The sequence below is a fragment of the Bufo gargarizans genome, chromosome 7 (assembly GCF_014858855.1).
Source record: "Bufo gargarizans isolate SCDJY-AF-19 chromosome 7, ASM1485885v1, whole genome shotgun sequence".
Lineage (NCBI taxonomy): Eukaryota > Metazoa > Chordata > Amphibia > Anura > Bufonidae > Bufo > Bufo gargarizans.
The window spans coordinates 52,598,396-52,620,041 of record NC_058086.1 but is presented as its reverse complement, the minus strand read 5'-3'; the positions used below and the strand labels follow the sequence as shown (position 1 = coordinate 52,620,041).

Genomic DNA, 21,646 nt, shown 5'->3' with positions numbered 1-21,646 from the left:
GACTCCTCTGTTCCCCCCCCCCCCCCAGACTCTTCTACCCCTACCCCCGCCAAGACTCCTCTGTGCTAAGCCTTTAGCTACGCCCCTGGCTGCTGCTGCGCTGCTTCATCTGTAACATCTGCTGCTCCACTGCTTCATCTGTAACATCTGCTGCTGCTGCGCTGCTTCATCTGTAACATCTGCTGCTGCTGCGCTGCTTCATCTGTAACAACTGCCGCAGTGCTGCTTCATCTGTAACATCTGCTGCGCTGCTTCATCTGTAACATCTGCTGCTGCTGCGCTGCTTCATCTGTAACAACTGCCGCAGTGCTGCTTCATCTGTAACATCTGCTGCGCTGCTTCATCTGTAACATCTGCTGCTGCACTGCTTCATCTGTAACATCTGCTGCTGCACTGCTTCATCTGTAACATCTGCTGCTGCACTGCTTCATCTGTAACATCTGCTGCTGCACTGCTTCATCTGTAACATCTGCGGCTGCGCTGCTTCATCTGTAACATCTGCAGCTGCGCTGCTTCATCTGTAACATCTGCTAGTGCTGTGCTGCTTCATCTGTAACATCTGCTGCTGCACTGCTTCATCTGTAAAATCTGCGGCTGCGCTGCTTCATCTGTAACATCTGCTAGTGCTGCGCTGCTTCATCTGTAACATCTGCTGCTGCACTGCTTCATCTGTAACATCTGCTGCTGCACTGCTTCATCTGTAACATCTGCGGCTGCGCTGCTTCATCTGTAAAATCTGCTAGTGCTGCACTGCTTCATCTGTAACATCTGCTAGTGCTGTGCTGCTTTATCTGTAACATCTGCGGCTGCGCTGCTTCATCTGTAAAATCTGCTAGTGCTGCGCTGCTTCATCTGTAACATCTGCTAGTGCTGTGCTGCTTTATCTGTAACATCTGCGGCTGCGCTGCTTCACCTGTAACATCTGCTGCTGCTGCGCTGCTTCTTCTGTAACGTCTGCTGCTGCGCTGCTCCACCTGTAACATCTGCTGCGCTGTTATCTGTAACATCTGCAGCTGCGCTGCTTCACCTGTAACGTCTGCTGCACTGTTATCTGTAACATCTGCTGCTGCGCTGCTTCATCTGTAACATCTGCTGCTGCGCTGCTTCACCTGTAACATCTGCTGCGCTGTTATCTGTAACATCTGCGGCTGCGCTGCTTCATCTGTAACATCTGCTAGTGCTGCGCTGCTTCATCTGTAACATCTGCTAGTGCTGCGCTGCATGACTTTTCCAGGTTTCACTGCCTGTGATGCAGAGAAACCTCCCGGCGCACGCCGTCACTGCTCTCCTTTCTCTCTTTCACTTCCCTCCTATTGTCTCAGACATGACAGGTCCACGCTCTGCAGCTGAATGGAGGTTTCTCTGTGATTATTTGTAACCACCACAAAGTTACTGAAAACAAGGGAAAGATGATAAGAATCAGCTGCATTTCAGTCACATCTGCTTCTGGGAAAGCTGAGTGACGACCAATCCACCAGCATTTTGGCTGTCACCCAGCTTTCCCCGAGTCCTGAAATAAGCGTGGAATCCTCATAAAATGCGCCTCCCATTGTAGTCAATGGGAATCTGCGCTGTAGTTTGTTCTGCGCCTGTTTCTCTGCTTTGTACATGCGAATACCACTGCGAATCCGCTCAGAATTCCCAGGGGCAACCTTGGATTACAGCCGCAGACTCCGCCATGTGAACCTGCCCTTAGGGGACTGGATAGCAGAGCAGTGTTCCTGTGCGGAACCGCCATGATCAGCTGTCATTGACGCTACGCGGGAGGACGAGGCAGATCCCTCTAATCCAGGCATGTCCAAACTGCGGCCCTCCAGCTGTTGCAAAACGACAACTCCCAGCATGCCTGGATAGCTTACAGCTATTAGGGCATGCTGGGAGTTGTAGTTTTGCAACAGCTGGAGGGCCGCAGTTTGGACATGCCTGCTCTAATCAGTCGGTCCCAAGGGATCAGCAAAAGCGTCATATTCTGTGTCCAGCAGGGGAGTGAACGAGACGAGATCTTCCTCATGGATTTGGTATTGTCCCTGGTGCAGATTCCGGTCTCACAATCCACATCTAATCCACTGTGTGTGAACATAGCCTAAGGGTCCTGAGGGAGTCCAGGCCCCTGCAGGGCTCCTCCATAGCTGCTTGTAGAACTTTCATTCTTTTCTTTGTAGATTGGGTGTTTCGGCCTCACCCACCTCGTCTGACCGGATTTCCCCTCCCAGGACCTTCACTGGTGTCCCTGATTTCCACAGACCGCGGCTGCGCTCCATCCTCCCTTATTCAGAGGCTGACGGACTGTACTGAATATTCCCCTCTAAAATCCCCCTTATAAAGTCCAGGACTCCTCTGTTTCTGAGCAGGAGGATAATAATAGTTGGGTGCAGTGAACGTCACCCAGCTTTCCTACGCCCTGGATTATTATACAGGGAGATAAGCGCAATGCACGCCGAGGATCAGGTCCTAATAACACGCCAATCTGCACTGCAGACGATCGGGGGCCACCACAATCAAGACCATGGGGTTAGGAACCAAAGTGGCCCCTGGAGCCCACTGACTCGCCTGAACGTTCACCTGGGTCTGATGATGACAACTGTAAAGGCTCTTTCAGACCAGTCCGTGTTCTGGACGCTCACAGAAGCACGCTGATGGCGCTGGTCTGCGGTCCGTTGTTATCGGCTTGAATGGATGAATCTTGCACAAAAGTTGGACTAAAATACGGCATGTTCTGGAATGGCGGCCCGTGCAAACATCGGGCTTGTGGGTTGGTGTTTAGTCCGCTCTACACAGAGACGTGAACAGGGCTGACTGCCAACTAAAAGTGGCCCTGGGAAAAAACTTAAAAGTGGCCCCATGTTGCAGGCGGGTCCAAACTGATGGAAGGCAACATTATTAGGCAGAGCCAGCAGTACAATGGGGCAGAGCAATATACCGTACTTCCCCAGCTGAACCAAATACCACAGTGCGGCACAAAATACTGCCACCTGCGCCACAGGAATCAACTGTAGGGCTGTTCTGAGGACGTCGATACAGTTTAATTCCGGAGATCACCTGCGGCTGCTGGCCTGGTGAGTAGGAGAGAAACAGATCATTATGCACCCAGCTTGCAGCCGTGAGGTGGGTTTGGGTGTGCAGCGCTCTCCGGGTGCGACGTCAACCAAGGGGTCCCTTTAAGATCTCATGGATGGGTTGAAAGTTTGTTGTGACGCCAGTTGCATTTCAGCAACGAGGGACTAGGTACCCCTAAGAAGGTGGTGGTGGAACCCAGTGTAGGAATGCCAGAGGGGTATGAGGGTTGCCTAAAATGTCTCTTAGGTGTTGTGGCCTTTGCACTTGTCACGGTGCTCCTACCTGGATAACCTGGAACCCCAGGAATAGTCGTCTACAGCAGTGCAACTGAAATGGTTAGGTGGTGAGGACGAAGGTGAAATAACTTGAGTCCGTACTTGTATTAACGTTGAACACAGCTTTACTTTGCATAAACGTTCATCAAGGAACAATATTCCAACTTTATCTTGGCTATCAGCAGGTTTTGGCCTTAATTTGGCAGGCAACCACATTTGGCTCTGCTACATCTGTCACTCTTTCAGCTCTGCTATGCTGACTAAATTAAATCAGAACTTTTCCTCTTCTGCTGTAGGCTGCAACTTATCTTTCTGTAGTCTGACTCTGTATCTTTAGCTTTATCTTTATCCAGGGAATCTTTCCTCCTGGCTCTGAAGCTCTTTACCCTTTACCTTTGGGCATAGCTGAGCAGAAGGTGCTCTGCTGGCTGGCACACAGCCTTCCCCTTGCAGGGGCTGCTCTCACTCCTAACTAACACCTCCCTCTCCAAAGAGGGCTGGAATGGACAGAAGGGTCCACTCCAGGAAAACTAACTCCGCCAAGATTGCCGCCATCTGCTGGTAGACCAGGCACATTACATATTAACAGTTGCAAAATAGGAAATACATAAACACCTTATACAGGACATGGCAATAAATGTGCAGGATTACACAGGGTACACCATTAAAGATAGTGATGGGGTGTAAAGAATGGTATTGCCCCCTAGTGGGGCGTTACAGATGGCCCTCCCAGACATTGGCCCATTGTAGGGTCTATGGCCAATCTGCCCCTGGACATGAATATCGTGTACCGTGCCCAGAGCCTCGGTGAAGGTTTTGGAATTAACCAGGTCTCCCTAAGCTTCTGTGGCCCCGTGCTTGTGAGTGGCCCCTGAGGGTGCAGAGTACGTGCATCCTAGTACTATGCAATGTCACAATCATGACCGCCCGCCATAATGGAGGAGATTTATCAAAACTGGTGTAAAGGAGACCTGGCTTAGTCGCCAAGAGCAACCAATCAGATTCCAAAGGAGCCGTGAGAAATTAAAGGTGGAACCCGATTGGTTGCTCTGGGCGACTAGGCCGGTTCTCCTTTACTCCAGTTTTGATAAATCTTCCCAAATGTCTCCTTCACTGGAATAAAAAATGAGAAGTTTCTGCCTAAAAAGCGTCACAAAAAATGGCCAATAACTGAAATAACAGGTTTAGAAACCGGATCTGTGACCAGTGAGCGATAAAGGAGAGGAAGGTGACAAGGTGACCGCACATCAACGCCCCGAGACCCGCCACCCGCCCGCTCACTGCCTTTCAATGTTCCTGTATTTCCACTGAACCCACTGACAGCTCGTTTCATCTACTAACGGATGGCCAATGACCGCGGTCACGCGTGTCCAGAGGGTCGCAACCAAACCCAAGGGCCAGGAGTTTGTACACGGATGTACCCCCCATACTTTACATCACCTTCCAGCTACAGATTCCATTGGATTCCGTTACAGGTTACATTGTTATTACGATTGTTTTAACTCATTTTGTAAAATATCATCAAATATTTTTTGACCTTTTAATAATTCACCATTAAAAAATGAATAAGAGGGGCTGCGGGGGGGGGGGGGGGGGGCTGATGTGGGGTCCCCCTTTATTGTAATACTTCACCTGCAGACGTCAAACACTTTTCCTGTGGAAGCAAATTCATAAAATCTCAGCTCTGGAGCGGACGGACAGACGGACAGCGGAGGGGCCACAGTCCGGGGTCCACGGAGATTTCCCAGGATGTTTGCAGGATGAGGTCATGGGATTTTGTCACATTCCTCATGTCTACTAAATCATAATGATTACAACCACAGGGGTCAACATGGCAGCCGATATTAACCCTTGGAGTGCACATCCCATACATGCCCCAATGAGGACGACATATTCAAGCGGTGTCTGTGGATTAAGGCCCGTATGGTCGTATGGCTTTTTCAGTATTTTGCAGTCTGTAAAAAATGGATCTGCAGGTGAATGCGTGTCCATGGTTACAGACTACAAACAATCCTTGTGTAGTCGGGTCCTGCCGTCATGTGGCCCTCCATTCTCTGCTTCCTCTTCGTGATAATTTACTGGAAAAAATGACTTGAAAAGTAAAAACTAAATCTGTATTTTTTGTATAATAAAAATTTGGGTTTTTGATTCTTTATCACTTTGAAGACCTCTGCTTGCAGTCAATGGAGGGTTATTTTCAATGCTATACATCAGCAGCACAAGTGCATCTCCAGTCCAGAGAGGTTGTTACAATGTATCAGCGCAGGTCACATGTATCAGTCCACATTAGAAACCTCTCTACCGGGGGGCGGGGAGGTCGGGGCGTAGCTATAGGGGAAGCGGCGGCTTCGGGGCCCATCCAGGAGGAGGAGGACTAAAGGCTTTAGTCAGAGCCCCCTCAACAGTATTACACAATGACATTATACACAGTGACAGTACAGACGGTGTAGAAAATGTAAGGAACAGCGGCCGGCCTGGTCTGAAAGCGACCTTTACTAGCCACAGGAATGGGGGCGGCATGCAAGGAAGGGGGTGCGAAAAACTTACTGGGGAAGGGGGGCCCCATTCAAAAATTTGCTGTGGGGCCCAGTCATTTCTAGCTGTGGGGGGAGGGAAACATAATACAACATGGCGGCCAGATTGCGCCGCCACTGTCCATGTTATGTCCCCTCTCCGCTTATACAGCTGACTGTTTTAGTAAAAAGTCACATTCCCCATGAAATTCTTGATCACCTTTTCCAGTAACTTTGTGTTAGGCCTCATGCACACGGCGTTGGGCGGCGCGCAAACGGCTAGTCGGAAATCCATGGCTGCCGGCTGTGTACACCCCGCAATTGCGGTCCCAAATGCATGGGCAACATCCGTGCAGCAGGATATTATACACTGGTATGAGGCTGTATATTATACACCGGTATGAGACTGTATATTATACACCGGTATGAGGCTGTATATTATACACCGGTATGAGGCTGTATATTATATACCGGTATGAGGCTGTATATTATATACCGGTATGAGGCTGTATATTATACACTGGTATGAGGCTGTATATTATACACCGGTATGAGACTGTAAATTATACACCGGTATGAGGCTGTATATTATATACCGGTATGAGGCTGTATATTATATACCGGTATGAGACTGTATATTATATACCGGTATGAGGCTGTATATTATATACCGGTATGAGGCTGTATATTATATACTGGTATGAGGCTGTAGATTATACACTGGTATGAGGCTGTATATTATACACTGGTGTGAGGCTGTATATTATATACTGGTATGTGATGGTATAAGGACTGGTTTGGGGACGGTCTTGCACTGACTACGGGGTATACGGATGGGCGGGGCCTGTCGACCAGGAGCTAGGAGCAGGAGGAGGCAGGAGACACGTGTCTCTGATTTGTCTCCGCCCCCAGGACGTCGCGCATGCGTCTGACGTCACGTCGTTCTCATTCATAAAGCTGCAGCCGGGCGGGCGGGGTAGATGAGCTGCGGGCGGCGGAGGAGACGAGCAGCATGGAGGCCGCTTATCGTATTCAGGCACCCCAGTACCCCGGCGCTCTGCTGGCCACCCCCAAACCGGAGTCCTTCCGGCCTAGGCAGCCGAGCCCCTGCAAGGTCATCACTGACCCCCTGACAGGACGGAGCTATACGAGGGGCAGGACCCTGGGCAAGGTGAGAGCCCCCCGGGATATGTGTGTGACTGGAGGAGTAGAAGACCCCAATGTGTGTGTGTGACTGGAGGAGAAGACCCCAATGTGTGTGTGTGTGTGTGACTGGAGGAGGAGAAGACCCCAATGTGTGTGTGACTGGAGGAGGAGAAGACCCCAATGTGTGTGTGTGTGACTGGAGGAGGAGAAGACCCCAATGTGTGTGTGTGTGACTGGAGGAGGAGAAGACCCCAATGTGTGTGTGTGAGACTGGAGGAGGAGAAGACCCCAATGTGTGTGAGACTGGAGGAGGAGAAGACCCCAATGTGTGTGAGACTGGAGGAGGAGAAGACCCCAATGTGTGTGTGTGTGACTGGAGGAGGAGAAGACCCGAATATGTGTGTGTGACTGGAGGAGGAGAAGACCCCCAATATGTGTGTGTGACTGGAGGAGGAGAAGACCCCAATGTGACTGGGGGTGAACCCTGTTATTTATGACGGTGCCCCTGAACCCAGTCTCTGCACCTACCCCCCTCGAAGCTTAGAGATCTGAGTAAACTTGTTATCTATATCCCCCTCCTCTTCATAGTGGTATCTTCTGAGCTCCTATTGCCCTACATAGTGTGGCCCCTGTGTTACACTAGAGGTCAGGGGCCACTGATGGAAACGTGCCCAGCTTTTTCCTATGTTACATGTTGTGGTCTGGCTGCTGTGGTACTACAAGTCCCAGTATGACTGGAGTGCACTGCTGTCGGTGTGACGTCGCTCTGCTGTCCCTCATCCAGTGGGGACGGGTCTGGAATATCAATGTGTCCCTGCAGGAGCCGGAGGAGCCCCTGGGCGAGTGCTGCAGAGCGGCTCCTGTGTACTGTGCGGTATTGTGATGCCTGGATGATGATATCCCCCACCTTCTAGGGGCTCGGGGGTCAGCGCATCCGCAGGTGGTGTCCCCGGTCTGGCACGGTTCCTGCAGTTCACACCTGGTGTTCGCAGTGACGGGCACGGTTGGCATTCAGCTGGCAGGCTCTGACACTACTAGACTGTGATGGAGGGCAAAGGTCTGAGTCACGGCCTTTCTCTGAATGCGAGGCGTGGAGGATGATGAGGGTACTAATGTGGAGGATGATGAGGATTTTTTGTGTTGGGGGGAAACCTGATGCTGACTCTGCTTCAGGACTTGGTTTCATCGCTGTACGAATTAACAAGCAGCTTCTCCGGTTCGGTGGAGATGAGCGTTTTGGGAGTCCGTGCCGAACTCTGCCCTTACAGCCTGAAATCTGCAACCATTTGTGGGGTCTTCACCAGATGTCCGTGGCTTTGAGCTGCCCCCCCTTCCCCACTGATCCGACCGGCTTTGTCAGTTATACGGACATTAGCAATTAAAGGTACAGGCTCGGCATTAGAGCACATGGAGGCTGCGCAGGCGGCGTTTCCTGCGCCCCGTCAGCTGTGAGCCGCACTCTGCAGCAGGGGACTGAGCGCCTGTTATCAATCAGCGTGTTGTCTGCAGCATCCGCCATTGTTGTAGCTGGGGCCTGCCATCACTTAATGGGGGGGGGGGGGGGGCTATAAATGTCTCGGAGGAAGCTCTGCGGTCAAACTGTTATTTTAAGCTCTGCCATTGATTAACAGTCGGCGCAGAACGGATCGTCTGGATGCTGCGGATTGTCCCTGACTCCGCACCCTTCCCTGGTTATAAGGGGGCGCCAAAACCTGATCTATGATTGATAGACTTCAGTTCTGCAAAAGGTCTTGCTGTCAGTGAATTGAAGGTCTTGTTAGTGTATTGTATTAACCCTTTACAATATAAATGTCCTTCATCTTGCAGGGAGGATTCGCTCGATGCTATGAAATGACTGAAGTTTCCACCAATAAAACCTTCGCCGTGAAAGTCGTTCCACACAGTCGTGTGGCGAAACCTCATCAGCGTGAAAAGGTGAGTGGCGCTATAGTGAGCCAACATGTATGCCGAGAATACTGGTAACCCTGTATGGAGCCGCTAGCTGCCTCCCATGTTGGTCAGCAAGGGGTTAATGGCATAAAGCTCAGAATGCGGAGCCCAGCACTGGTTTCATGGGCTTGTTAGGAGCCCAGCACTGGTTTCATGGGCTTGTTAGGAGCCCAGCACTGGTTTCATGGGCTTGTTAGGAGCCCAGCACTGGTTTCATGGGCTTGTTAGGAGCCCAGCACTGGTTTCATGGGCTTGTTAGGAGCCCAGCACTGGTTTCATGGGCTTGTTAGGAGCCCAGCACTGGTTTCATGGGCTTGTTAGGAGCCCAGCACTGGTTTCATGGGCTTGTTAGGAGCCCAGCACTGGTTTCATGGGCTTGTTAGGAGCCCAGCACTGGTTTCATGGGCTTGTTAGGAGCCCAGCACTGGTTTCATGGGCTTGTTAGGAGCCCAGCACTGGTTTCATGGGCTTGTTAGGAGCCCAGCACTGGTTTCATGGGCTTGTTAGGAGCCCAGCACTGGTTTCATGGGCTTGTTAGGAGCCCAGCACTGGTTTCATGGGCTTGTTAGGAGCCCAGCACTGGTTTCATGGGCTTGTTAGGAGCCCAGCACTGGTTTCATGGGCTTGTTAGGAGCCCAGCACTGGTTTCATGGGCTTGTTAGGAGCCCAGCACTGGTTTCATGGGCTTGTTAGGAGCCCAGCACTGGTTTCATGGGCTTGTTAGGAGCCCAGCACTGGTTTCATGGGCTTGTTAGGAGCCCAGCACTGGTTTCATGGGCTTGTTAGGAGCCCAGCACTGGTTTCATGGGCTTGTTAGGAGCCCAGCACTGGTTTCATGGGCTTGTTAGGAGCCCAGCGTCTGTGTGACGCCAATTATAGGACAAAGGGATGTTCAAAAGAATCCGCCACTAAACATCGTAATTCATTTATTGCGGCCGACACCCCTGTGATGAGGACGCCTGCAATGCGCCAAGGAGTTAAATCTACGTTATTTACAGCCCAGAGAATCCACCTCTACAGCCAACCGTAAAAATTCCCTTAAACTGGCATCTGCCGTTCTCTGCAGCGGACTGACGGTTCTTCAGATGCCGGATTAAAGGAGTCTTCTGCTCGTTCACATTATACCTAATGTTCTGGTTTCTCTCCTCAGATTGTGAATGAAATCGACCTTCACCAGCAGCTTCATCACAGACACATCGTGAAGTTCTCCCACCATTTTGAAGACTCTGAGAACATTTACATCTTCCTCGAGATCTGCAGTCGTAAAGTAAGCACAAGCTTTACGGAGAGAACGTCACCATAACGTGCAGCGCGTGTCTGACTGCTGTACGTTCTCCTCCTGTGGGGCGCTGTTCTCTGCACTGCACACTTTAGTTTTTATACCGCCCGGCTGTGGCCTTGTGCTCCGGTCACGGACGGTTTATCCAGCGCGGTGGTTGGCTCCATTCATATGCATTGAGGCAGCTGTCGGCTTTGTGCAGAGGAGTCTGCCGGATGAGAGGGGCCGCTCCTAGAATTGCCCCTTTGTGCAGGTTACATGTACATGGAAATATGTAACCCAACCCGGGCTGCAGGCAGCTGTACGTCCCCCACTACAAAGAGGCTTCACAGCAGCTGCTATCAGACTCCAAAAATAAATCCCAGCTCTTCTGTGGCCCCGGGGTCCTCCGGACTCTGTACAGATGTTACCTAGAGCCACCTGCTGAGCGCTGATTCATGGCCGCCACCTAAAGTCTGCAGAGAAGACGGGGGTCAGGACTGGACCTCAGATTATGCTGGTTTTATAGCCTACAACTAGTTGAGACGCAGCTGCAGCAGCGTTACTGTGTGACGGGATGTAAACTGTCATGTTTGTCATTCTTTCCTGCTAGTTGTTTGCACAGGCCGCGTGGCTTGTTTGCCTCTGGGGCTTGAGATTTGGAGGTTTTGTGGATTCAGTAAGTGAATGTGTCTTTTGCAGTCTCTCGCACATATCTGGAAGGCGCGTCACACGCTGCTGGAGCCCGAGGTCAGGTACTACCTGAAGCAGATCATCTCTGGCCTCAAGTATCTGCACATGAGAGGCATTATTCATCGGGACCTGAAGCTGGGTACGTATGGCGCTCTGCCGTCTCGCCAACTGTAGCAGAGCGCTGTGTGGCTGGTGCTGATCTGCTGCTTCTCTCTACAGGAAACTTCTTCATCAGTGACAACATGGAGCTGAAAGTCGGTGATTTCGGGCTGGCGACAAGGCTGGAGCCACCGGAACACAGGAAGAAGTGAGTGTCTAGTGCCTGCGGGACACAGGATACAAACTGCAATATATGGGGGAGGGGGGATTGGACACAGGATGTAGGATGGGGGGGGATGGGGCGAGTAGTGTCTGGGGTGGGTGTTACTGGATGCAGCTGCTGTGTGTGTGTGTATATAGTTATAAGGTAACTTGTTCTTTTGGTCTTTTAGAACAATCTGTGGGACCCCGAATTACTTGGCCCCTGAAGTTCTCCACAGGCACGGCCACGGCCCGGAGTCAGACGTCTGGTCCCTGGGATGCGTCATGTAGGTGCAGCTCTTTATTGGCTGTTAAAAGGGAAAGGAAAGTCTTCTGCATTGTGTGGGAGCAGCAGCCGCCAGCATTGCTGGAACATTCTGCTGCATCTCGTTTAGTGTCACACAGGAAATCTGTGGCACTGCTCTGCTTCCTGAGTGCACAGACTGTCCGCTGCCCCTGGGAGTGCAAGCGTCACTTGGCCCATGTGCTGAGATGACGCTCTAACCTGTGGGGAGTAAATGTTCCTAATGTCGGTTTCTCATGTGGTTAATTGACCCATTTTTATCTTAATGCATGAGATTTGCATTGACGTCAGTGAAGATGCAGGAAACGTCAGGCGGGCAGCCCCTCAACTGCCAGAAATGCCTCCTGGGACTGTGTATTGCATGTGATGTGTAGGGTGTCAATGGTTTATGAAATGACCCTTGTTCCTTCCAGGTACACGCTGCTTTGTGGCACTCCTCCCTTCGAGACATCCGATTTAAAGGAGACATACCGCTGTATCAAGCAGGTGAAGTACACCTTGCCAGCCTGCCTCTCGTCCTCTGCCAAGCAGCTGATCCTGGGCATCTTGAAGCGCACTCCCAGTGAGCGTCTGACGCTCGACCAAATCATTGAGCATGAATTCTTCTCCAAGGTATCTTCTCCCCTCTGCATTGTGTTCAGTCACTCGGGCTGCTGACAGTAGGAAAGATATTAACCCTTGTGTTTTCTTTCAGGGTTACATCCCAGAAAAGTTGCCTCCAAGTAGCTGTGTGATGGTCCCAGAGCTGCACCCACCCAACCCTGCCAAGAGCCTCCTCACCAAAGTCGCCAAGAGCTTGTTTGGAAAAGGAAAGTCAAAAGGTAATGAAAGTGAAATTGGACCTGTCGCCCGCCTGCTATCATGGGTTTGGTAACTCCATTGCTTCCTGGAATTGGCATTGAGGGGCTCCTGCACCACCACGTCTACCAGTGTCAGTCGGTTGCACAAGTCTTGCTCTTACCACTGCAGTGTTTGGTAACGGCAGTCACGCCTGGTATTGCTCAGTAACTCTGCTCTTTGCTTCACCCTCCTCCAGCTCCTCTGAATACTCCCTTGAACCCTCATTTTTGCAGATCCTATGAGCCCCTCAGTATCTGCCACTGATGCCCCATTTCCACTGCACTGATTGAGTTCCCAGATGGCGCTGAATATTCAGCAGTTTCAGGTCTCAAACATCTGGTTCTCTTTGCAGCAAAGAAATGTTCCTCCGAGGAGAAGGAAGACATATCTAAGCTGGTGACGGGTCTGATGAAAACTTCCATCTGTCGACAGCTCAGCTATAAAACTGTGGAGGGAAATGAGGTGAGTCCTGTCAGTCTCAGAAGGTTCATTTAAAGACTCCCACCATTTGTGGTCCTATGTGACTTGGATAAGTTCATGATGTTTGTTGTCCGTGCTGGTGCTGAGATCTGACAACTTGAAGCTACAGGCTCAAAGCTGCAGCTCTTGTGTGGTCAGGTGCATTACCGCAGTGGATCTTGTGGATGGCGACTTGGACCTACACATCAATTTCTTCATCCTGTCTGGGTTTGTGGCAGGTAGTGATGTATTTGGACACTGAGCTTATGTTCTTCACATTGTCATGTACATAATGCACCATAATAACCTTCTGGATGCTGTAATCATCTGATGTCCAGGGTTAGCATTGGGCTGCTGTAAAGTCTGATCACCCCTTTAACCTTGTGCCCCATCTTCTACCTGCAGGCTGCCCCAGTCAGTGGTCATGCCCTCAGCGGCAGCTGCAGCCCAGTGGAGACCTTGACAGAAGAGGCTTCTGGGAAGTCTGTGTCCAGATCGATCCGTGGGAGCCTGGTCAGCAGTGACGGTAAGTGCCTGCGTCTTCTGTGCACCGCTGCTTGTGATGCTTCTTTACAATGGGGTTTCTGATCGCTCCGGCCTCCTCATTTCCTCACAGGTTTTGAAGATTGTGTCACTGCTTCTGGAATTATGGAGACGGCTCTAGAGGTTCTGAAGGACTGTTTGTCTTCCATGCCGACAGGTAACTACCCTGTACACTGGTCCCCAGGATTTTACCCACACCCCTATCAATGGGATTGTTAATTGACCCATTCTGGTGTCCCTGCAGGTGAAGGGAAGCCCATCCCGCTCTCCAGACATGAAGACTTTGTGTGGGTGTCCAAGTGGGTCGATTATTCCAATAAGTATGGATTTGGGTATCAATTGTCCAACCGCAGCATTGGAGTGCTCTTCAACAATGGCACCCACATGGTTCTACCAGCCAGTCGCAGGTGAGGTTCTGACTCTTCTGTCTCCTATTAATGGGTAGGTGTTGAACCCTAGCACTGTGGACAGCCCCTCTCCATGCAGCCATGTATTACATCAGGAGTTGGCAACCTGACTCTCCAGCTGTTGTGACACTAACTCCCAGCATGCTCCATTCACTTCTATAGGAGCTGCAGGGACAGCTGAGCAAGTGTGCATGCTGGGAGGTGTAGTTTCACAAACTGCTAGTGCCAGAGGTTGCTGGCAAAAGTGATCCTATAATTGTTTGGAGGGTGGCTAGAGGCTGGACGTGCCCTCTAAGAACTATCTGGGAATGGTTTGTTTAATCATCTGGTTTCTTTCCGCAGAAACGTCCATTACAACCTGACAAACAGCCGCCATTATGTGTTCCCCGCCTCAGCCGTCCCGGAGCAGCTTCAGGGCCAGATGAGCGTCTTGCAGTATTTTGCAACCTACATGGAGAAGAACCTCATGAAGGTGTGTTGGGGGGTTCAGCCATTTGTGAGAGGACTTGGTGTTGGTCTTCGTCTTACCGAGTGATTTGAATGCTCTGAATTTGCATCTCAAATATAAGATTTACATCATGGGCAGCAGAACATATGCAAAGCTGTTCACCTGGACTCTGCATCACTAATTCCTACAGCCCTGTGTTCTCAGTAGGGGTAGGCGATGGCAAAAATATTCCATTTGTATAATGCTCTCTCCCTCTAGTAGAATGACCCAATATATACTACTACTACTACACCCCCCCCCCCCCCCCCCCCAAGTAGTCCCATTCATACTCACATGCAGGCTTCTTCTGTCTCCAGGCTGCAGAGCCTTAATTGACTCTCCCCGGCGCAGGATGATGTGGTCACATGCCTACATCATTGCGCTGTGTGTGAGACCAAGCAAAGCAGGTTGCAATGATGTCATCACAGCCTCCTGCATTGTTCTACAGCTTCATGGCAGAAGTGAGCATGGCGTCCCAACCTACCACTGTAACTAAGAAGCTGTTTATTACCACGGTATCTCCTGTATACCGGTAAACGCCTCCTCAGTGTTGCAGGTTGTCTCTGGTCTCCCCCCTTCATACTGCTTTATAATGGCCTCATCTGTTCTGCAGGGAGTCACTAGTCTGCACTCTAATGGCCCCTCGTGCTGGTGATGCACTTCTGATTCCCCCAACTATGAGCCAGCCTTGCGTGTGGTCGGCAGTTGCTGTTCTGCAGGGGGTCAGTAGTCTCCCCCTCTGTACTGCAGGGAGTCCCTAGGCCAGTGATGGCTAACCTTGGCACTCCAGCTGTGGTAAAACTACAACTCCCAAGATGCCCCCCTTGCTTGGCTGCTCTCAGAACTCTATAGAAATAGAGCATGCTGGGAGTCGTAGTTTCGCCATAGTTGGAGTGCCAAGGTTAGTCATCACTGCCCTAGGGCATTTCCCCCACACTGATCTAGGATGGCCCATGATGCATTTCTGATTCCCCAAAATAGGGATTCCCTGACTACGAGGCAGCTTTGGGTGCGGTCGGCAGTTGCCGTATTGCCTGGTGGCGGCAGTTTCTGGTGTTCATAGGTCAGGAATGTGACATAACCAGTTCCTATGGAAGTGCAGGCTTCACACTGGAAGCTCCTCGCCATCCTTGCTCCTTTCAACACTTGGATCGCTGCCATTCACGTCTCAATCTTCTGGCTGCAAAGAACTTCACACTTGACTAATACATTCCTGTGCCCTCAGGGGGGAGATCTGCCGTGTCAAGCGGAGGGGAGCCGGCCGCTGCTGCTGCTTCTACAGTGGGTGAAGACCGAACATGCCCTGCTGATGCTCTTCAACAATGGCACCCTCCAGGTGAGCCGATGCCTGCCCTCCATTGGTAATTATATGACCAATGTCTCAGGGCAAATTTTTATTTTTTAATGGTCCCTGATGCATGCTGAGGGTTTGTTACAGTGTGTGAACTAAACGGGAATCTCCGAGTCCAACCTGTTGGTTCTCTTGCACGGATGCCTTGTAACAAGCCCATCAGCTGTGTTTAGTAGGAGTAGTTACAGATGGGTTTTGAATGTCCTGTTATGGAACCACTGCTTCCCTGACCAAGCAGAGTAACATAGTTCAGAATGAAATGCATGGAGGGCTTTTCCTTGTCATTGTGAGGTGTTTTCCAGTAATTGTAAGTCATGCCCTGCCCCCTCGAGAGGGGATAACAAACATCTTCAGGAACCAACCCCACCGTTCTGAATGTGGGTCTTGTGTCCCTAATATATTTACATCCGCAGCCAGGAGTGAAGAGTGCATGCTGCGGCTCCATTCAGTCTACGGTGATGAGATGGCGGCTGGACGGCTGCTCCCTTCAGCTCCTGGCTGTGGTCTCATATCTGGGGTGAATGGAGTCTGACTCCCAGCAGCTATCCTCAGGAAAGAGGATAACTTGTATTCTGGTAGTTATCCCTTAAGGTTTACAGAGGGCCCTTTAGTGACCCTGTTATAGGCGATGGGTGCAGTCCTCCTCCCAGCCTCAGGTTCTGATGGTGTCTCCTTGTCCCTTAGGTGAACTTCTACAACGACCACACGAAGCTGATCCTCAGCAAACCTCAGGACATCTACCTCCTCACCTACATCAGCCGAGACCGCAGCTCCCAGACCTTCCTGCTCAGCTCGCTGGTGGAGAGCGGCTGCACGGCAGACATGTACCACCGCCTGAAGTACACGCTGAAGCTGCTAGAGCAGAAGGCCGAATTGTAGACACTGCGCCCACCCATCAAGCTGGTAATGCCAGTAGCTGCCATCATCCAGTTGCAGTGGCTGGACTTGTGGGTTATGGGTAGTCTTATCCGGGGGGGACCGGACCCTGTGACTCCACAAGCCAAGGCTCCTCTGAGCTTTTTGGTGCTCGAAACGCAAAATCTCTTATCTGTAGCTGAATTCTTGACGTTGCCTTCACTTGGCCCTACACGAATTGCCACATCTCTGGTGCCACATGGGACAATAAGGTTATGGGACTTGCACTGCTATCCACATTTAATGGCGGATGTGTGACGCCCCTACTGCATACTTGGCGCAAGTCATAGGATCAGTGGATTTCAGGCGGCACGCTCACTTACTGAGCCCAACACAAGAGGATTAATCGGATCCGCTCCAACGGTTAAGCTGCTGACTTGCTGCCTCTGTTTCTGTGAAACTTATTTATTGTGCCTGACGCCCTTCCCCCGCCCCATTCATCAAGGGTCACTGGCACAATGGAGGCAGCTGCTGGGGGCCACCAACCACCTGAAGGGTCGAGTGACATTGCCCATCAGCTGCTCCATTGTGAGGTTGTGCAATATTGGATCGGTCATCGTTTGTAACAATGTAATCACCAGGGAGAGAATCTTCAGCTTTCAATGCTGGAACATCCGCCTTATGCCACGTGACTGGATCTGCCTCCATCTAGCCTGTTCACAGCGCTGTCACTGGCCGGGGGTGCCCCCTCTGCCAACCTGTAGCTTCCCTTCCTGTTCTGCTCTGTAAATTTGGCAATTGCTTAACAAACCAATTACCAGATTGAATGAATGGAATTGTATACAGGCATGATGCAAAACTTTCTGCCTGGGGTGTCTGATGGAGGCTGCACACTGCAGGGCGGAGCTAATCTCACGGGCCCCTCCCCCACACACTGCACTACGTTCCTACCAAAGGCTTACTTTTTTATTTTTTGTTGACTTTGCTGCTGTAAGCAAAAAACATCAGAATCTTTAACTTCTCACTAAATGTAACACAACGTCCTCTAAGACCCTGGAGAGGCGTAGGGTTAAATCTGTGAATCCTGAGCTCCCTGTATAAGGGTTAAGTGGAGCTCAATATAATCACAGCACTTTAATGCACCCCCCCCCCCCCCCCCCCCCCACTTACACGCTACATATATCAGACCTCTGCTGAGAAGGGGATGGTGGAGTTCAGGCTGCTACTTGAAATGATGTCTTAGTTTCATGGTACGGGCCCCACAAACTTAACTTTTTTTTTTTTGTTTGTTTTGGTTCTGCCATTGCATAACAACTTTATTTATGTTTTATTTATAGAAAATGTATTTATTTTTATGTATTGTTTTCTTACATTCACATTAATCGGAATGAAAGTGAAATAAAGTTTTATACAAACAATGAGTAATAAAAACTTTGATCTGAAAACTGCAGAAAATCAGTCTCCTGCCTCATTCAGCAAAAGGAAGTCCATAGATGTAATGTCTGCACCAGCAGAATAGTGAGTGCAGCTCTGGAGTATAATACAGGATGTGACTCAGGATCAGTACAGGATAAGTAATGTATGTGCACAGTGACTGCACCAGCAGAATAGTGAGTGCAGCTCTGGAGTATAATACAGGATGTAACTCAGGATAAGTAATGTATGTACACAGTGACTGCACCAGCAGAACAGTGAGTGCAGCTGTGGAGTATAATATAGGATGTAACTCAGGATCAGTACAGGATAAGTAATGTACACAGTTACTGCACCAGCAGAATAGTGAGTACAGGATAATAGGACTTTCTTGCTCCTCCTGCTCTCAGGCGATGTACACATTGTGTTGTGTGTTTTTTTTTTTTTTTTTTTTTTTTTTTTTTTGTCTTTATTCTGCCATTGGATTCGTGTAATCCAAGCAATGGCCGCTCTTTCATGGGAACTCTTTGCTTGTTTTTGGGTTAATCTAATCCTCAATGTATTGTAGGTGTCAAACATGCATGCTGACAGTCTGCTCCATCTGTGGAAGTAAACACTCAAAATGTAGCTGTTCTAAAGTGAATGGGGTGGTGCTGGGTTAGGTCTAGTGCTCTTCTGCTTTAACCCTGACTTTCCATACACTGCTGTGAGTGCAGCACAGACTGTAGCTGCATTATACACACTGGAATGATTTCTCCCCCTTCACTCTAAAGGGGAACTCTGCGTGAGATTTCCATTCAAATCTACATAAAATATCAAGTAACCGTGTGACAACTTTGTACGTTTTTCTTCTCCAATCACACCCAAAGTGAAAAACCTTGTGTTGGTTCCTTCAGTAAAGGGCCTTTTACACGGGCAGGAAGCTGATTTGGGCATCTTTCACTTCACACAGAAAGCTGAATTCAGAGTATTAATCGCACCCTGGACTTATGGTCATAAGCTGTGAAAGTAGCATTCCCCTTTACAGGAGTCCTCACCCTACCAGGTGCCCAGCGCCCTCCATCAGTCCTATAGGAGGACTGCAGTGATGTGCATACAGGACCCCATGCTGTAGGGATTGCAGGTGGTCCCAGCAGTCCCCTACTGTATCATGTGGAATATGATGGGAAGGGGCCCACTGTATACACAATGAATGTACATGGTATCAGGAGTTTATTACATGCAGAGAATGACCCCCATTATTCATAGTAAAGCCCGTGCACCATAGCCACTGCAAACAAGCTGGAGTTAGAATATGAGGCGGAGGCCATGTTATCATTCTGTGGGTCCCATAGGGCGCGGCTGGACACCTTTACCCCCTGGTGGGACATCTGGCCCAGGAAGACGCTGCAGACCACCTTGTAGCGGGCAGGGCTGAACTCCTTTAGCTTGCTGCGGATGATGTCGGACAGGTTCTGGGCCAGCTGCCCGCTGGTGAGGGGGTTGTACTTGGCATCCACCAGGTAGCCCCTCAGGATGCCCTCCACAGCTTTCTGGGCCCTGCCTGGGTTGAACCTGCAGTCCTGGTCGGGGCCCATCTTGTACGTGTTTTCATACTGAATCTCCTTAATGGGCTCATAGAGGGGGAGACCCGAAAAACTGACCTGTCCATAATGTGCCCAGGGCCCCAGGGACAAGCGCTTGTTTGGACCCAGGGCGCACAGCGAGTTCTTGCGGGAGAATGGGACGTTCATGTTACTGACGACTGAGCTCCGGCGAGAGTACGGATCGATGCTTCTCAACCGCGCCAGCTGACGGGCGGGCATTTCTATGGAGTGAGAGCGGCTGGGGAGGGGACCCGACTTAGAATGTGCGTCTCCAGCGGCTGCCGGGACGTCCTCAGGAGGGGGGTGATCCGCCATCGTCCTGCCCTGGGGAAAGAAAACAAGGTCGTCAATAAGAATCAGGCGTAAACGAGGCGTCTTCAGGAGCGTTGAGCGAACTTGTGTTTCAGGTTCGGGTTATCTAAGAATTCCGTTATGGATTCCGCTGCCACAGACCCGACGTTATCCTCCATGGCAGCGGAATCCATAGATAACCCGAACCTGAAACACAAGTTCGCTCAACACTAGTCATCAGCGCACAACGCGCAGTTCAGCAACTTTTCGCTCACATTCCTCACCATTTTCAAGATCTCCGCTTGTTGTCATTCAATAGGAAGAAATGAGTGCTTCTATTCAGAGGCTGAAAGCTTTTCCTGTTGACGAGTTTGTGTCAATGTAAGGCCTCATGAACACAAACGTATTTTGTTTCCACGTCTGTTCCGTTTTTTTGCTGATAGGATGTGGACCCATTCATTTCAATGGATCCACAAAAAATGCGCACAGCACACTGTGTTCTGTCCGCATCCGTAAGTCCGTTCTGTAGCCCCGAAAAAAATGTAAAGCACGTCCTATTCTTGTCCGTTTTACAGACAAGTAGAGGCACTCTTACAACGGATCTGCAAAAAAATAATAATCGGATGTAACCTGGATGTCACACGGACAACATCCGTATTTTTGCAGACCGCAAAATACATGGTCGTGTGCATGGAGCCCAAGGGTTGCGGAGGTCGTGCGGCCGCCATGAGCCATCAGCCTGGAGTCAGGGCAGCTCCGTGCTGCTGTCTTATGGACTGTCTACACTAGAAGCAGGACTAGATCACGGCAGGGAAACAGCCTCACCAAGAGCAAGCAGAGATCTTGAAGTCAGTTGGGGTTTTCCTCGTATTTAGGAGCCGCCATCTTTATCTTTTGCTTCTTGTTCAGGATTCAACTGACTGCAGTCCCAAAAACATAAAAATATCGGACAACTGAGTTACAACTGCAGCGCGTGATTGTGTGAACGGTAACGAATGGGGCAGGAAGCGATAACGGGGATAAGCGGTAGACGCACAGCACTCATGCCACTTATCTCCGAAAAAAATCACTGTAAAAAAATATACAGAACAGCAATCACAGGAGACAGCAGGACACTTACAAAGAGGAGGGTCTGCTACAATGTAACAGCAGCAACCCACAGAAACTGCGGGAGCCTCAGTGCCTGGGTGGTGGGTACCAGTGAGATGGCAGCAGGAAGGTGGTGAGTACCAGTGAGATGGCAGCAGGAAGGTGGTGAGTACCAGTGAGATGGCAGCAGGAAGGTGGTCAGTACCAGTGAGATGGCAGCAGGAAGGTGGTGAGTACCAGGGAGATGGCAGCAGGAAGGTGGTCAGTACCAGGGAGATGGCAGCAGGAAGGTGGTGCGTACCAGGGAGAGGGCAGCAGGAAGGTGGTGAGTACCAGGGAGAGGGCAGCAGGAAGGTGGTGGGTACCAGGGAGATGGCAGCAGGAAGGTGGTGAGTAACAGGAAGATGGTGAGTACCAGGGAGATGGCAGCAGAAAGGTGGCGAGTACCAGGGAGATGGCAGCAGGAAGGTGGCGAGTACCAGGGAGATGGCAGCAGGAAGGTGGCGAGTACCAGGGAGATGGCAGCAGGAAGGTGGCGAGTACCAGGGAGATGGCAGCAGGAAGGTGGCGAGTACCAGGGAGATGGCAGCAGGAAGGTGGCGAGTACCAGAGAGATGACAGCAGGAAGGTGGCGAGTACCAGGGAGATGGCAGCAGGAAGGTGGCGAGTACCAGAGAGATGACAGCAGGAAGGTGGCGAGTACCAGGGAGATGGCAGCAGGAAGGTGGCGAGTACCAGGGAGATGGCAGCAGGAAGGTGGCGAGTACCAGGGAGATGGCAGCAGGAAGGTGGCGAGTACCAGGGAGATGGCAGCAGGAAGGTGACGAGT

General features: G+C 50.7%; 2 protein-coding genes across 5 annotated transcripts in view; one reads left to right on the top strand and one right to left on the bottom strand.

Annotated features, from left to right (window-relative positions):
* The first annotated feature begins 6,817 nt into the window (after positions 1-6,817).
* On the top strand, positions 6,818-17,893 carry PLK3 (polo like kinase 3). The gene is made up of 15 exons (XM_044301731.1): positions 6,818-7,016; positions 8,819-8,926; positions 10,092-10,208; positions 10,902-11,031; positions 11,112-11,199; positions 11,384-11,479; positions 11,910-12,108; positions 12,191-12,317; positions 12,689-12,798; positions 13,201-13,321; positions 13,412-13,495; positions 13,583-13,745; positions 14,088-14,217; positions 15,458-15,568; positions 16,268-17,893. Exons 1-15 carry the CDS (start codon positions 6,858-6,860, stop codon positions 16,460-16,462), a joined length of 1,938 nt encoding a protein of 645 aa, XP_044157666.1. The 5' UTR covers positions 6,818-6,857; the 3' UTR covers positions 16,463-17,893.
* Positions 17,894-18,283: 390 nt separating this feature from the next.
* Positions 18,284-21,646, bottom strand: part of DYNLT4 (dynein light chain Tctex-type 4) — a 10,124-nt gene continuing 6,761 nt past the window's right edge. For 2 of the 4 annotated variants that reach the window (XM_044301008.1, XM_044301006.1), the window contains exon 2: positions 18,284-19,761. In XM_044301008.1, the coding sequence (XP_044156943.1) occupies positions 19,090-19,752 (663 nt within the window). In that variant the 5' untranslated portion in view covers positions 19,753-19,761 and the 3' untranslated portion in view covers positions 18,284-19,089. Of the gene's footprint in view, positions 19,762-20,012; positions 20,143-20,553; positions 20,649-21,646 lie in introns of those variants that run through there. The other 2 variants (XM_044301009.1, XM_044301005.1) reach the window with 2 other exon arrangements.